A 16,202-nucleotide genomic window follows, 5' to 3' on the forward strand; every position below is an offset into this window, starting at 1 on the left:
TATAATTAACTAGCTTGCCCGCGACTTCGTCTGCGTAGATTTTTATATTTACACAATACTCGATAGGAATGAAGTTAATGTCCCGCATTGGCCGTTTCTTGGAATTTTCGAAAAATCCCTTCAAACTACAGCTAAACAATCAACTGAAAAATCTGATCATGATCACCAAGTTTCACATCTAAATTGCTCAAGAAATAAGATTTTTATTCTTTGCTTACTTTTTTCCTACATCGAGTGATCTCAAAGATTGCGTACATGTCTTTGGGATCGCAACCCAGCCTCGCGCTGGCTTGCCGTTTCAGCCGAAAGCGAAGCGGCCTGCCGGCTAGAGCGGCACTGAGTCTCCCATCGCGGTCTTCCTCAGACTCCTGAGACCGTGCCGTGCCCCTGGTAGTCGATTCGTTTTTTTCGGGAAGGCATGGTAACGCCTGTAAAATGCGAGTCCCAAATCCGAAATCGTTGTAAATTTACTCCGCAAAAGAAAGAGAAAATGTTTTTTTTTTTTAAGTACTCACCTTCGTGACCATTATTAAGTGCTTAAAAGAGGCAATACGTATGAATATTGATGCGATATAATTCGTCATCATCAGCCGGAAGAGGTCCACTGATCGAAAAAGGCCTACCCCTTACAACGCCACAATAATAATACTCGTAATAAATCCATTTATTTCGGGCAACTTGGCCCATACAATAAATACCTTACAGACTAACGTACCTACATATAATCAATAATATTACAATACAAATAAATTATAAATTACAATGAACGACAACTCGCCACTTGCATCCACCGGTTTCCCGCAAGTCTCACAATGTCGTCATTCTACCTGGAGGGAGGCCTGCCAACGCTTCGTCTTCCGGTCGCCGCTCCTCGAGGACTTCTCCCCCAATGAATAATAATGAATATCTGTTCTTCGAGCGATGTGGCCTGCCAATTGCCACTTCAACTTGCATATAATTTTTCGAGCTATGTCAGTGACCCTAGTTCTTCGCCGAATTTTCGTATTCCGGATATAAATTAATTAGGAATAATTTATGTCATTTTTCTATTAATTAATTATACGCGTGTTGAATATGAGTGTTGATGTAACCACTACGTAACTATGTTAACTCGTTTGTTTCATAGTTCTCCATAAGATGGCACTGTGAAATGTGTTGCAATTCATTTATTTTTGTTGTATTATTTTATCAATTACCTATTCAGTTAAATTTCTTGATATCCGTACACCCTCTTTTAAACTTAGTCAATTTGGCTAAATCGGCGCCATCTGTTAGTGTAACAGGGTACTCGATAGCGATACTTATACTCGTACGCGTGTTGATATGTGTGTTGATTTTACCATTACTTATACTTCTTTTTTTAGCATTAGAAAGAAGGCAAGCGATCTTGATGTGTCTTTATATTGAAAAAAACTTTTGCAAATAAGTCACAACAAATAGTAACAATTAGCAAGGATATAATGATCATTTACATGCTTTTGGTATCATAAAAGTAATAGCAACTGTTTTTCAAAACGTTTTTCAATAAAAAGACTCGTCAAGATTGTTTACCCTTTTTCTAATGCTAAAAAACTAAGTACTATGTAAGTAAACTCTTTTTTATTAGTTTACTCCATTATTTACTGTTTACCCAGTTCTCCAAAAGATGGCATTGCAATGTGTGGGCAATTACTTTATTGTCGTTTAATTTTAGTCGTATTAGTAAATCAATTAAATTATTCAATTAAATTTGTTGATATCCGTACTCCCTCTTTTAAACTTAGAGTTAATTTGGCAAAATCCTTCCTCAGTGGCTTACTCGAGTCACAACGTTATTAATTTCAGCGCCATCTGTTAGTTTATCAGGGTACTTGATAGTCATAGCACGTATTTGAAAACTTGAAGGTGGAAACTTAACTCAATCGAATCGAATGTAGTAGCTACCTCCACTTTTAGGGGTTGAATTTTATACCCCTAAGGGTCGAATTTTTGTAGCCTATAACCTGGCCGGGGATTTTCTCGTCAGATTAGTAAAGTTTGCATAAAAATCCGTTCAGCCGTTCTCACGTGATGCGCGGTCAAATAAACGACAAACAGATAAACAGACAAACAGACAAAAATTCTAAAAACTGTTGGAACGTGTTCTGTTATCGATTCTAAGTATCCCCAGACAACTTTTTTTCGAATATCTTCCATGTACAGACTTTCGACCCTCTTCAGCTTTATTATATGTATAGATTACTATTCCTACTAATATTAGAAATGCGAAAGTCTGTGAGTAGTTATGTGTGTGTGCGTTTTTAGGATTATATGTGCTAATATAAAAAAAAATATAAGTATATATATATATTTTACCAGGTGAAAGGCGTCAACCCGGGTTACGGAGCGACAGTCACCGCTCTCTTGTTCTCAGCTCTAACCTGCTTGAAAGAAAGTGACAAAATGCCGGGAACGTGAGTACACTGTCTGACTAGCGTAGAGGAGGTTGCTTTGGGTGTTTACCACACCAATCGATCGATCGTCGATCGACGCCATCAATCGATGGTAGAATGGATTGATCGACATCGATCGACTGTTTCTACTACACCAATCGATCAATCGCTTAATCGATCGACATAAACAGTAACAGTTAACCGGTACCCGTCGATCAACAAAACCTACCACGCCAATCGATCGGTGTCGAATTCGATGGCATCGATCGATGATCAATCGATTGGTGTACTAACACCCTTCGATAGATTAATAATCGATATTGAGTGGTTAACATCCAAGGTAAGATTTTTATACTATATTTGTTTAAACTACATTCTCTAAGTACAGGGTGTCTCTGACCATGGGGCTTTAAATTCAAGGTTCGATTCTACTCACAAAACTAAGCTACTTTTGTTTTGTAACATTTTCAAAAAACTTAAATTTAGATCATTTATTGATCCTCAAAGTTTAATTGTTAAATCAGTGTATCGGACATGGCGGTGTTATCGCTGTCTCTTGGTACGGGGGCCTTGAAATAATTTTTGACATTTATTTGACATCTCTAAGATAAACATTTATCAATGTGCCGTCAATTTAGTATTGTATCGCATACATTGAAAATTACATTTAATTTGTATGAAAAAAATTAATTAACAGTGGTCATATTTTTAAAAAGTAGCAGAACAAAAGTAGCTCAGTTATGCGAGTAGAATCGAACCCTGGATTTAAAGCCCCATGGTCAGACACACCCTGTATATTATTTGGGAAACAATAATGTACAACTCGGAATGTACGCGCAATAATGTACGACATGATAATCCGAAGCATTATTGCTTCCGATTATCATGCCGTACATTATCATGGTCGCGCATTATCAGGGCGTACAAAATATTGCGCGCGCTGTAATGTACGACGTGATAATCTGAATCCAATCGATTCGAATGAATAGACATTTTTCGCCGCGGATCGAGCGAGCGCAGCGAGCGAGATCGATATAGTCGGAGCAGATCCGACCCGGCCGGGTTAGGTTGAAGGGCGAGGGAGTGCGAGCGAGGCGGTAGCTCTCGCACTTCGTTAGGTTTTTTTTTAATCATGTAGATCGTAAGGCATGATAATCGGAAGACATAATGCTTCGGATTATCACGTCGTACATTATTGCGCGTACATTATTGGTTCCCTGCTAGTTCGGTACGGGGTGATAATGCACGGCATGATAATTCGTGCACATAAGCACGGATTATCAGGCCGTGCATTATTTAAGCGTGCATTAACAAGTCGTACATTAACTACACCCTATTATTTGACTGTGAGGATTATAACATCACAGTGTGATATATTTCAAACTCGCAATTTGACTTGTCAACAACCAAGCAATTTAGTTATATAATACAAAAATGACACTTATTAATACAATAATTCAAAGAGCATCAGCAGCATACGGAAGTAGTCGTGTGTTCCGAATTATTACGATGGGATATTATTATTTACTACATCTCTACTTGTTTGCCTCCTTATGTAATAAGAAATCATATTTTTTTCATAATAGGTAATATTGGGCAAAGCTCTGCGCAGGGGGCGGCACTAGCGCAAACCACCATGACAACGTCAGTTCTTTTTATATTTTATCTACACCCATATAGTAAATCCTCAATTATGCGTTCAAAAACCATAGATAATGACCAGCATTACGACATTGGATTCTATTATGAACACGGCTGTATCGTAATGAGATTTCATACATCATTACAGCACGGGGGGGGGGGGCGACCACGTGCAGCAGCACAGGACCCCTATTACGATACAGTTGCATAAAATACTATTGTCACCATGATGGATCATGACCAAAGAGTATTAGTTCCTATAGAAATGATAACATTAGTAACAAAATAACATGACATTTACATCAGTAGTAACGACAGAGCTATATTTCCAAAGATTCAATTGAAATAATATGATGTTTATTATGTGGGTATGGCCATCCTACGGACATTTAAGATACTCAAAAAACTGTATACGGTTTGTGCTAATGCTGCACTCTGATGGCAGGAAGTTGCAGTAATATTGCTTTTTTTTTTTTTTGTTACAGAGGTGGAGTACTAACAACAGGAGCTGCGTTTTCCAAAACGGATCTCATCAAGAACTTGAATGAAAACAATCTCACATTCGAATTCCAACTCCAGTAACTTTATATACTAAGTTAATTAATATGCTATATTTAGAAATTAACGGCTGCGGGTCCACTAGAGCTGTTTGAGTTAGCTAAGCGATCTGTGACGAAAAACATACACCAAAAGCGAGTAAAATCAAGTACAGTTAAAAAAAATAACTGTCAGCATTAAAGCTTGTATATAATTGCGCTGTGAGATCTTGATAAAGATGCACAATGTGACCCTAAAAGGGTTTCTTTTTCCTCTTGAGGCATGAAATCAATGGTGAGAGCTGCGCTAAGCGAAGCTGGGAAAATGATTCTATTGCTGTATTATTTCCTCGCGAAACTCTGGTGGTGATGCAGCTTTATTATTGTACAATTTAATGCATTTACTGTCTATTTAATTGTTTATTTTGTAAGGGTTTATGTTGGTTTTAACTTTGATATTTTATATATGTTATGTAACTAATATAATGTTTGAGACCTTTGCGATTTTCACTCATCGACATAATACTGCTCCCTGGTCCATAACACATTAATATAAGAGTTAATGAAATAACTGACAATCAGAAAGTAGTTTCTTCAGAATCGAGAGTAGAATCTATCCCATAAAAACATTAATTTGGAATGAGAGCCAAGTTCAATATTATGATGCCATATCGAAAATACAAACTGAGACATGGATGCACAGGAAAACCAGAAAAAAAACCAGCACTGGGAATCGAACCCAGGTCCTCAGCATTCCGTGCTGCGTGCTATAACCCCTACACCACTGCTGGACAGGAATCTAGACACGAATTTTTCCTATGCATACATATCTCAAGTTGCTTATTTCTACTTTGCTACTTAAGGTGGCACGATTTCCATACTAATTTATTTACACAATCATGAGCGCTTGAAAGAATAATTTGAAACTAAAATCACATCTGTTGACGTTTATTTTGTTCTTTATTTGAGGCATTTTTTATTTATATAAAGAAAGCTTTTGATTAATAGCTTAATCTAGATTATTATTTTAGTTAATTTTTGTCAATATGTGAGTGGACGGCGACAGTATCGTACGCCAACGGCTCGGTTAGTAGTGTGCGTTTCAGCTACGTTGCCAACTCGCCGACAATTCGATGCTAAGCGACGTTGCCAGATTGCGTTTGATTTGTCTGATCAAAATCACATTCCCATTTTGAAGCTCGTTTATCTTTTTTTTTTAATATTTTTGCTGGCCATTGGTACAAAGTCCGTCAGTCAAAAGACTGAAGTGCAACGAACAAATGCATTGCCAATTCTTAGGATTTCCGACAGAAATTAGGAAGAAAATACCATAACATGAACGTATTAAAAATAAGTAGGAAAATTGCATTAACGGATTATAAATTAGTAGTGATAAAATCAGATAAAGGCTGCATGGCTTGTGGCTTTTTCCATAAAATAAAAATAAAAAAACATCAAGTCAAATGTCAAATTCGTCAAGTCATAATTTTTTGTTCGTTTGTTGTCCATTGGTTGTCATGACATTGTAAAACTAATGGAGTAATTTTTTCCTAAATTAAATTATCGTAATTTGTCCTCGAAATTGGCGGGATTATCATTATCTATAATCTATAATGTGAATGCAGTTATATTTTCAAGTATTGAACTGAATTATAATTCACATTGGAAACTATGAAGCCACGAACTTTGCGAAAAAATTACATAAAGCATCAATACTCTGGTCTCGAAAAAGACGCATTATAAGGAAATTAAAAAGTAAGTACAGTAGAGGCTGAGTACAACATACAACTTCCACCACCCCCGTGGGTACCGTAGGAATCGGCTGAGGGATAATATCAGAAGATGGGCAGCAGCGTTTTCCAAGCAACCCCACATCATATACTGTGCTCGCCAACCCGCTTATCAAACGTGGCGAGTATTGGCAACACGGGAAAATATGGGGGAGGCCTAAAGTCTCAGTTTCCATGACCGTAGGTGTTTAGGACAGATTTTTTTACTGGTTTTTTTTCCAAGTCCCCAGCCCCTTGGTAGCGGACTAACTTTTGAGCCTCATATCTCGGTAATTTTGGAGTTCAGAGAAAAGTTCATTTGACAAAATATGCTTCTTGCAAAATATGTTTATTTTCATAAGTAAAATATTTAATTACAGAGTGAAAAACACTGTCAAACAAATTGTCGGCTGGTAAGCTGTGTATGAGACGTGCCACAGACGGCAAAAGTGGCGTGAAAATGCAAGAGGCACTCAAGGTGGTTGCATGTGGGCTAATTTAATTGACTGATGTAATGAATAAATAAAAAACTGATTAGGATGGATTTTTTAATTTGTTGTTCAATAGAGCCTTCAATTACTACCCAACCATTAAATTTGAAAAAAAATAAACAAGTCTAATTTCTATTTTCACGGCGTTTTTCTTGAAGGAAAATTCGTAAGAAACAACACACGTCTGCTAAAGTAATTATGTCTGCGCTATATTTATTACCTGGGAGAGCGTTGAAAAAAACGCCCTTAAACCCTCATTGTGAGAGCATGTCTGTGTACATATCATGTATAGGGATAATGATTATGATAATTTTCTAATAGTATGTAAAACTGTATTGTCAAATAAAAAATAAATAACAATCGTTGATTAGGTCAAGAAACTGAGTCAGCTTACAGGGTAAAACATATGTTTAATAATGTATAGTTGATATCCCATACACCTAGCCAAAGAAATCACAGTAGCAATTGACATATTAAAGGTTCCACTTGAGTAGGCACTTTGGTACCGTGATTCGGTGTCCTTACTTGTAAAGGCGAACTTATCCTTAAGACAATATTTTTTCATAAATTTACATAAGTCTGTCTGAAGAGGGGTTTGCACTACTTACCTAGACTTTGTTTTTCATCAAAAAACTTGTTTTGTTTCAGACTCTATCGATAAAATCTTTATATCCACATCTGATACTTCAGGAATAAGACCTTCCAGCTCACCATCAGATTCTGAAAAATATTTCATTGGATACTAACAAAAGCAAAATAAAAATGACAATTTATATTATTTTTTGTTACATCCTAATGAATTACTTACCAGCATTTTGGTGTATTGTGCGAGCGAGTTGATAATTGGCTTAGATATCTTATAAGTTAGACATGTTATCATCAGTACAATATATAGGAATATTTATACTTGGCATTTTTATACTTTGGTTGCAATTCTCAAAACTATAATCACTCAAGCAATCAAAAGCCGAAAGTTTATAAAGTTTATGGGAATAATTACTAATTTTAAAGGAATTATATTTATTTATACAGCATCAATTCGAAATGAAAAAGTCAACGTCAAAATCCGCACATGCGCAATATCCATGATAAAAGCGGAAGCGGAAATACAGTCGCCACATCAGCCCCCCCGGAGACCTTTAGGGTCGATAAAAATTAGGAAAAATAACCTGACGACCAGAACGAGTAGTCCTAGAAGGTGTAGGAGTTGCTACAACCACAGGTGTTCTCGCAGGAACAGTGGTAGATGACGTAGAAGTGCTACCTGGTTCATCTGTTAGGATATAAGCAGGTTTCAGCCTATCGATCGAAACATTAGTAATTCGACCTGCTACGTCTATGGCGAAAAACTTATCATTTCTACTGACTACTTTATAAGGGCCAGCATAAGGTGGCTGCAAAGATCGTCGTACAAAGTCTTGTCTTATAAATACATGTGATACTGTCGACAAATCTTTAAAAACAAACACTTTAGAAGAGCCATGTCGTGCTACGGCCTTAGGTTGAAGTTTCTTCATATGAAGACGCAACCTAGTCAAAAAATCAGTATAGTCCGTCAGTCTGTCAGTAGTCGGTTCGAAAAATTCACCAGGGAGCTTAAGCACTTCACCGTAAACTAGTTCGGCGGATGATGCGGACAAGTCCTCCTTCCATGAACTACGTACACCGAGAAGAACCAATGGAAGAGATTCTGTCCAGCTCTCGTCTGCGTGGCACATAATTGCTGCCTTCAATTGTCTATGGAAACGTTCAACAAGACCATTAGCAGCTGGATGATACGCAGTAGTTTTAAGATGATGTGAACCGATGATTGACGAAATTTTACTGAAAAGATGAGATTCAAATTGTCTACCTCTATCTGTGGTCACCTTTTCAGGGCAACCAAAACGTGATATCCACGTAGATATAAATGCCTTGGCTACATTTTCAGCCGTAATATCCGTAAGCGGAACTGCCTCAGGCCACCGCGTAAACCTGTCAACGGCGGTAAGACAATATTTGTATCCGTTAGAAATCGGAAGTGGGCCTATAAGATCTACGTGGACATGGGAAAAACGGGCCGAAGGAAGTTTAAAATCATGCACTGGCGCATGAACATGGCGAGAAATTTTTGATTTCTGACAAGAAATGCACGTTCGCGCCCAGTTTCTGCAATCTTTCCTAATACCCGGCCATACATAGCGTTCAGTTACCATTTTTACGGTAGTCCTAACGCTAGGATGGCTAAGTCCGTGAATACTATTAAAAATTGACTTCCGGAATTCGGATGTAATAAATGGACGTTGAACTGGCCCGGACACATCGCAAAAAAGTTTCGTATTCCCAAACGGTACCTTTTGCAATTTTAAGGATGAACCGATTTTGATCAAATTTCTCAGTTCTGTGTCCGTGGCTTGAGAGGCTGCTAAAGAGTCAGAGTCAAGTATGTCTGTTATGGCGTCAGTCCTAGACAGTGCATCCGCGACAACGTTGTCCTCACCAGCAATATAACGAATGTCGGTGGTAAACTGTGATATAAAATCAAGATATCGAAATTGTCGCGGTGAACACGAATCATGAGACTTTTTAAATGCGGATACTATCGGTTTATGGTCAGTAAGAACAAAGAACGGTTTTAGTTCTAACATATACCTAAAATATTTAACCGACTCATAAATAGCAAGGAGTTCGCGGTCATAAGCACTGTACTTGATCTGCGCTGGTGTTAACTTTCTAGAAAAGAAACCTAGCGGCTGCCAATGGCCTTGAACTTCTTGCTGTATGACAGATCCGATAGATAATTCAGACGCGTCCGTGACAACAGCCAAAGGAGCAGTTGGATCGGGATGTGCCAGAAGAGCAGCGTTAGCAATACTCGTTTTACAAGCATTGAAAGCCTCCTCCAAGCTGGGACTCCAATCAATACTGCTGTTGTTCTTCACTGATGGACCACTAAGCAGTCCATGGAGTGGAGCTTGTATCTTGGCCGCATTAGCCACAAAACGTCTGTAAAAATTTAACGCGCCTAAAAAACGCCTAAGCTCCCTAATTGTCTTAGGGCGTGAAAAATTTTGAATAGCCTCGACTCTATCACCAATAGGCTTAGTACCCTCAGATGAAACCATGTAGCCCAGGAACTCTATTTCCGGAACAGCCAATACGCATTTGTTAGGGTTAAGTAAAATGCCGTATTCGCTAAAGCGTTTAAATACCGTTCGTAGATGTTCCTGATGCTCTACATTATTAGCAGAAGCTACTAGTACGTCATCAATAAATGGAAAACAGTAATCCAGACCTCTAAGGACTTCATCCATAAACCTTTGAAAAGTTTGAGCGGCGTTCCTCAAACCGAAGCTCATGTAAGGAAATTCAAAAAGTCCAAAGGGTGTCGTGATTGCTGTCTTCGATACATCCTCTGGCGCAACAGGAATCTGATTGTATGCACGCACTAAATCCAACTTACTAAAAATCTTACAGCCTGATAAATTGTGCGAAAAATCAGCAATGTGGCGCACCGGATATCTGTCCGGTACCGTGCGAGCATTGAGAGCTCGATAATCTCCGCAAGGTCGCCAACCTTGGTCCTTTTTAGGGACAAGGTGAAGAGGAGAGGACCATGAGCTTTCAGATCTTCGCACGATACCGGTGCGCTCCATCTCTTCGAATTCCTGTTTCGCGATCTTCAAACGATCAGGTGCTAAACGTCTGGGTCTTGCGTAAACAGGTGGCCCAGGAGTTGTCCTAATATAATGTTGGGTCTGGTGCTTACATTTACGTTCTTGTGATGTTCCAACTGGCCGCGTTATATCAGGATACTCTTGTAACAGCTTATGGAACGAAGAGTCACCTGTAACAACTTTTATTTGCGGGCAGGCACAAGTAGAAGCAACCAGAGCGACTGATGTGAGCGATGTAATGCTGTCAATTAGGCGCGCATTGCGAATATCAACAAGCAAATTGTAAAAGGATAAAAAATCTACACCTATTATCGGTTTACTCACATCAGCAATAACAAATCGCCAAGAAAAATCACGGCGTAAATTAAAATCCAGGGACAAACTCAACCAGCCATACGTAGAAATAACAGTATTATTCGCGGCCAAAAGCTCATAATTCGTTTTATGACGCCTTTGTCCACTTAAATAGCTTAAAGGATATACGCATAGGTCAGACCCAGTATCAACTAAAAATTGCACCTTAGTTTTAATGTCAGTAACAAATATACGACCCGATACAGCCGCACAATCACTAGTCGCTTCGAGCGACTCCCTAGCTAGTTTTTTGAGTAATTGCAAGGCGAGATACATTTAGCTGCTTTTTCTGCGAATTTAAAATGGTACCAGCAGAGACGTTTGCCACCGGCACGGGAACGGCTCCTGGACGAGTTGCCGCGCTTGGCACGTGACTTCGATCTTGCTCTGGTGTCACGATGTCTGTTCGATGTTGACATCGCATCGAATCTTTGCGTCAAAGCTTCAATTTTTCGGCCTAACTCGTCGATAGCAGACACAGGTAGCGATGGTGATGTCGACGTCGAAGCGGCAGCAACATGAGCAGTACAGTGCGAAGTAGCCTCGTGTACCTTGTCCGCGAGCAATGCTAGCTTCTCTAGCGGCATGTCTTCCTGCGTCGCGATAATGCTTTGAAGCAAAGTCGGCAATCGGCTTGACCATAGAGTCCGTATAAATTCATCAGGATAGTCGGGGCCCGCCTGGCTACGGATGTGACGGAAAAACTGGCTTGGCTTCCTGTCTCCGAGCTCCTCTCGCGACATCAATTGCTTCAGTTGCTCTGTTCGCGAAGCGGATAAGCGAGCTGTCAACTGCTGTTTCAATGTCTCGTATTTATTCGCGTCAGGCGGTTTAGTAATAATGTCCTCGACTTCGGACGCATATTTAGGCTCTAACACGGAAATTACATGGTAGAATTTCGTCGAATCCGATGTAATATTCGATAAGGCAAACTGTCCGTCTAGTTGCGCAAACCAAAGCGATGGTTTGTCAGGCCAAAATGGCGGAACCTTAATACCCACTCGATAAACCACTGCTTCACTTGGTTCCATACATTGCTCGAATTTTTCCTGCATGTTCGTAGTCGCGGGTCACCACTTATGGGAATAATTACTAATTTTAAAGGAATTATATTTATTTATACAGCATCAATTCGAAATGAAAAAGTCAACGTCAAAATCCGCACATGCGCAATATCCATGATAAAAGCGGAAGCGGAAATACAGTCGCCACAATTCCTAATCGTAAAAAAAAAAACTCAACTATGGCGAAATCTGACCAAGACATTACCTTAAAGTGATTTGTTCCACGTAAATCAATAGTGACCATTCAACCTCATTTTATCCATTCTTGGAAGTGTTAATTATACTCATTGTTACATTGGTTGGGGCAAGTTTTTTTGCAAGCTGTTCTATGTTTGTGTTTATAACCATGCTTCAGACATCTAAGGCAACAACAACAGTCAGAGATAGATAGTAAATTCTACAAAGTTTACATTAAAATGGAGGCATACACTGAAAATGAATAAGAATACTGTAATAACATATTTGAGTCATTGGGAATATAAAATTTTAAATTGTGTACTAAGTAATGCAGTGTTAAAACCACTAAATTGGAAACTATAAAATGCGCTGTATTCAGTTTTATGTATATAAGGTAGCAGGCCTACAAACAAAATCACCATGCCTTCATGATTACTGAACAACAGATGCTTTGTAATATAAATGTAACATGTGTGTTGATTAATTTCAAGTTTGCAATAAAGATTTATTCATGAAGATAGGAGTTAGCCAAATGGCGAAATATAAAATAGACAAAAATTAAATTGCGCATTTAAATATGGTTAATGCGCACGTCAATCTACTATATCATACTAAATATTTTTTTTACATAATTACGGAGCACAAACTTTCGGCGACAATTTATCACGAATATTATTATTATTATTTCAATACTCACAAATAAATAATGTTTAAAATAAACACAAAGACGAGGCTCAACCACATTTTCTTCCAAAATAAAACATCTTCAAGAACTCCAACAAAAGCTGCTAAAATAAGTGAATTTTGCCGTTTTTTTTCTTCTGTACTTTTCGTAAGGGGTTTCCATTTAAAAGCCTTTTTTATAGAAGCCAACATAGAAATAGAATACTTTTAAAAATTTTATGTTTCCCAAAAACTACTATGTTCTGAAATCCGAATGATTCTTTGGTTTGTTCTGTCAAGTCAATAGGTAGGTATATGTCAATTCATTGTTTATTTTTTTAACTGTCACAGATAGCCAAAACTTGCTTGATGTCCTATTGCTTTTGTATTTGAAATACCTTACAGGGCGGCCAATTTTGAATGAAAAATCCGTCATGCATAGGTAAGATATTGTGTGTAGTAGTCTGTGGTTAGTTATTAGAACTGTCACTTAAGGTTGTCATGTGCATGTCACTTAAGGCTCGACTTTTTTCTAGTTTATTTATTTATGTGGATTCTTAGGGCGAATTTTATTATATAAATAACAGATTAAATGTTTATTACTTTTATGCATATATTGGCAGTACAAATAATATATACAACAAAATGACGACAAATATTTTAGAGAAAAGTTCAAACAAAGAAGGTTCTCGCCCTTACAAGTGTCGTGATTATGCTAATAAAATTTCCATAAATTTAAGTAATTTCCAAAGAGATGGCAGATTTTGTGACATAGATTTAATATCGGGAAAAACCAGGGTTAAGGTACGGTGCAATGTGATGTTTATTCTTATTACAGTTAACTGCTGCAGATGTTAAATATGTAGTGTTAATTGTTTAATTATTTCGAAGTAATGCTCAACCGTAACGACCATGACTATAACATAGCGGTTTATAATTATACAGTTATTTAAAACAGTAAAACTCAATTCTACTGTAACAAACATGGAATGAAAAAACTAAAACTATACAAACTTTTATATTTTCTCTTTTTGCAGGCTCACCGTGTGGTACTAGCCGCCAGTTGTGCTTACTTTGATGCAATGTTTAGTGTCGGCTTGGAGGAGAGTCAGAAAAGACATGTGTCCCTTCCTAGTGTGCCTCCAGAAATTCTTCCAATGATTATTGACTTTATTTACTCAGGTAGAGTACTTTTTAAAGCTTGTAGTGCAAAATAATGAGTTTTCTTCACTTTGTAAATTAGTAAAAAAAAAGTCAACATTAAATTGTAGTCAACTGGTTAGATAATTTCCCCAAAATTGTTATTTCCTAGTAGCAAAATTTCCATTCGCGTTTTTTTCCAAATGCTTTTTTTCCCAATATTCTTTTTTACTGAATCTTATTTTCACAGTAGTGTTTTTCCCAATCAGTGTCAAACAGACACAGTGTCTATGGCGCTCTGTTCATGCGGAGCTCCTACTTTTGTGTAGTTTTGGCCCTTCAGGCCTATGCAAACTTAGCATAACCTAAACATACCAATGTTTCTGTGTAAATTTTGCTACTAGGAAATAACGATTTGGGTAAATTATTTTCCAACCCATTTAGAGTGGGAACAAAAGACCATGAAGTGGTATGATTAGCCAACTTTAAATTAAACTTTCAAATATTAGAAATATTTTATAAACAGCATAATAATTATTCTTACAGGTGAAGTAGTTATAGATAAATCAACAGTGCAGCACTTGTTAATAGCAGCTGATATGCTGCAGCTACGAGAGCTTGTCACAGGCTGTGGTGAATATTTAAGGAAAGAGCTTCATCCATCAAATGCCTTAGGGATCTTCAGGTAAACAATGTAATTGTTTTTAATTTCAGCTTTAAAGTTTTTTATACCTAAACAAAGCCACAGGCATGCATGGGATCAATTGGATACCCTGCTGCTTGGTGCAGCGGCGCTAACTAGCGCTGCCTACCTTGGAACTAACCCCATGCATGCCTATGCCTTAATGGTGATAAAAGAAACTATTAATGATAGTAAATATTTATAATGTATGATATTTAATAGTATTGCACAACCAAATTGCAAATAATATGTGGCTCAACTATCCCTGTTTGTGACATGTCTAGGAAATAAAATTAAATGAGCCTTTGGAATGGTAGCATAGGTGCGTGGAGAGATAGCCAGTGTCTCATGAAATAAAAAGTTTACTTACACACATGAACACTGAATTTGAAATTTAATTTTAACCTAAAATTAATTAATGCACTTGAATTTGTTACAGATTTGCTGAAGCTCACAATTGTTCGGAGCTAGCAGAGGAAGCGTTAGAACATGCACAAGCAAACTGGAATGTAGTAGCCAATGGAGATGAGTTACTGGACTTGCCTCTCCCACAGTTGGTCACTCTGTTGTCATCAGAACAGTTAAAGGTTGAAAGTGAAGCACAGGTAGCTAAGTGATTTATTTTAATTTCATAACCTATATTTTAATTGAACTTGTGCAGTAATTTTTCTTTTAACTAGGGCTTTATGACGATGTTCAAAACAAGTGAAAAAAATGTTGTCCAACTTCTTGATTTTCTGTATTAAAAACTTGCATCATTAGATTTCAAAATTAACTTCATTTTTTTTTAATTTATTTTAGTTCATTATTTTAACTCATGATTATGATGCTCGTTATGAGCACAGAAAACATTGTTTGTTTGTTTAATAAGACATGAATCTTCACTTAAGCATCACATACATGCCTGCATAATTCCTTTCATCAGATAGTTTCCTCAGAATGTGTGGTTCTCACAATCACATTAACCAACTTGACAGAAAGAAATCATGAATGCAATTGTGATGTGAATGTTTTTGTTACGTTGATGAACCCCCAATTTAGTCACTTCAAAGTTCAATATCTCAAAAACGGCTGAACTGATTTTGATAAAATATGTCTAAGAACTAAAGATGGGCCGAACATGGGTTTCACCGAATACGAATATTCGGCCGAATGTTCGGTAAAACTTTTACCGAACCGAATATTCGGCCAATTATTCGGCATAATCGATTCCTAGTAGAAGTAGGTAGAGTAGTTGTAGGTAATTTAATCATGCAGCTCTTGATTAAAAATAAACTTGCTTAATTTCCCACAAGAAAGACCTGATTGATTATATTAACATATTATTTTAGTATTAAGATCACTGTAGTTTAATCTCAAAACAGCTACATACTCATATTTTATTTTTAATTAATAACCATGTTTTTTATCTGCTGTTATTGGAAATAAAGCTACAGTGTCAACAAAAACAAAGCCTCACTGTACCTCATACCTCATAAAAATAACACATTAAGACAAGTCATACATAACTCAATACAGTAAAAAGTTTGAGTACCACTTTGCCGAACATTCGGTGATTTAGCCGAATATTCGGCCGAATACGAATATTCGCGTAACCTTGTCGATATGCCGAATACCG

At 37.4% G+C, this 16,202-nt stretch overlaps 1 protein-coding gene and 1 long non-coding RNA gene across 2 annotated transcripts; both read left to right on the top strand.

The window, feature by feature from the left end:
- The first annotated feature begins 2,342 nt into the window (after nucleotides 1–2,342).
- Nucleotides 2,343–5,085, top strand: LOC141445014 (uncharacterized). The gene is made up of 2 exons (XR_012453265.1): nucleotides 2,343–2,432; nucleotides 4,538–5,085. It is a non-coding gene; the product is annotated as an uncharacterized lncRNA (long non-coding RNA).
- Nucleotides 5,086–13,256: 8,171 nt separating this feature from the next.
- LOC141445015 (actin-binding protein IPP-like) lies at nucleotides 13,257–15,189 on the top strand (the record flags this gene model as incomplete). The annotated part of the gene is made up of 4 exons (XM_074110791.1): nucleotides 13,257–13,566; nucleotides 13,800–13,944; nucleotides 14,449–14,587; nucleotides 15,024–15,189. Coding segments are annotated over exons 1-4 (609 nt in total), but the record flags the coding sequence as incomplete, so codon positions are not given.
- Nucleotides 15,190–16,202: the final 1,013 nt, after the last annotated feature.

Source organism: Choristoneura fumiferana, unplaced genomic scaffold (genome assembly GCF_025370935.1).
Source record: "Choristoneura fumiferana unplaced genomic scaffold, NRCan_CFum_1 Sck3bRy_136;HRSCAF=324_pilon, whole genome shotgun sequence".
Lineage (NCBI taxonomy): Eukaryota > Metazoa > Arthropoda > Insecta > Lepidoptera > Tortricidae > Choristoneura > Choristoneura fumiferana.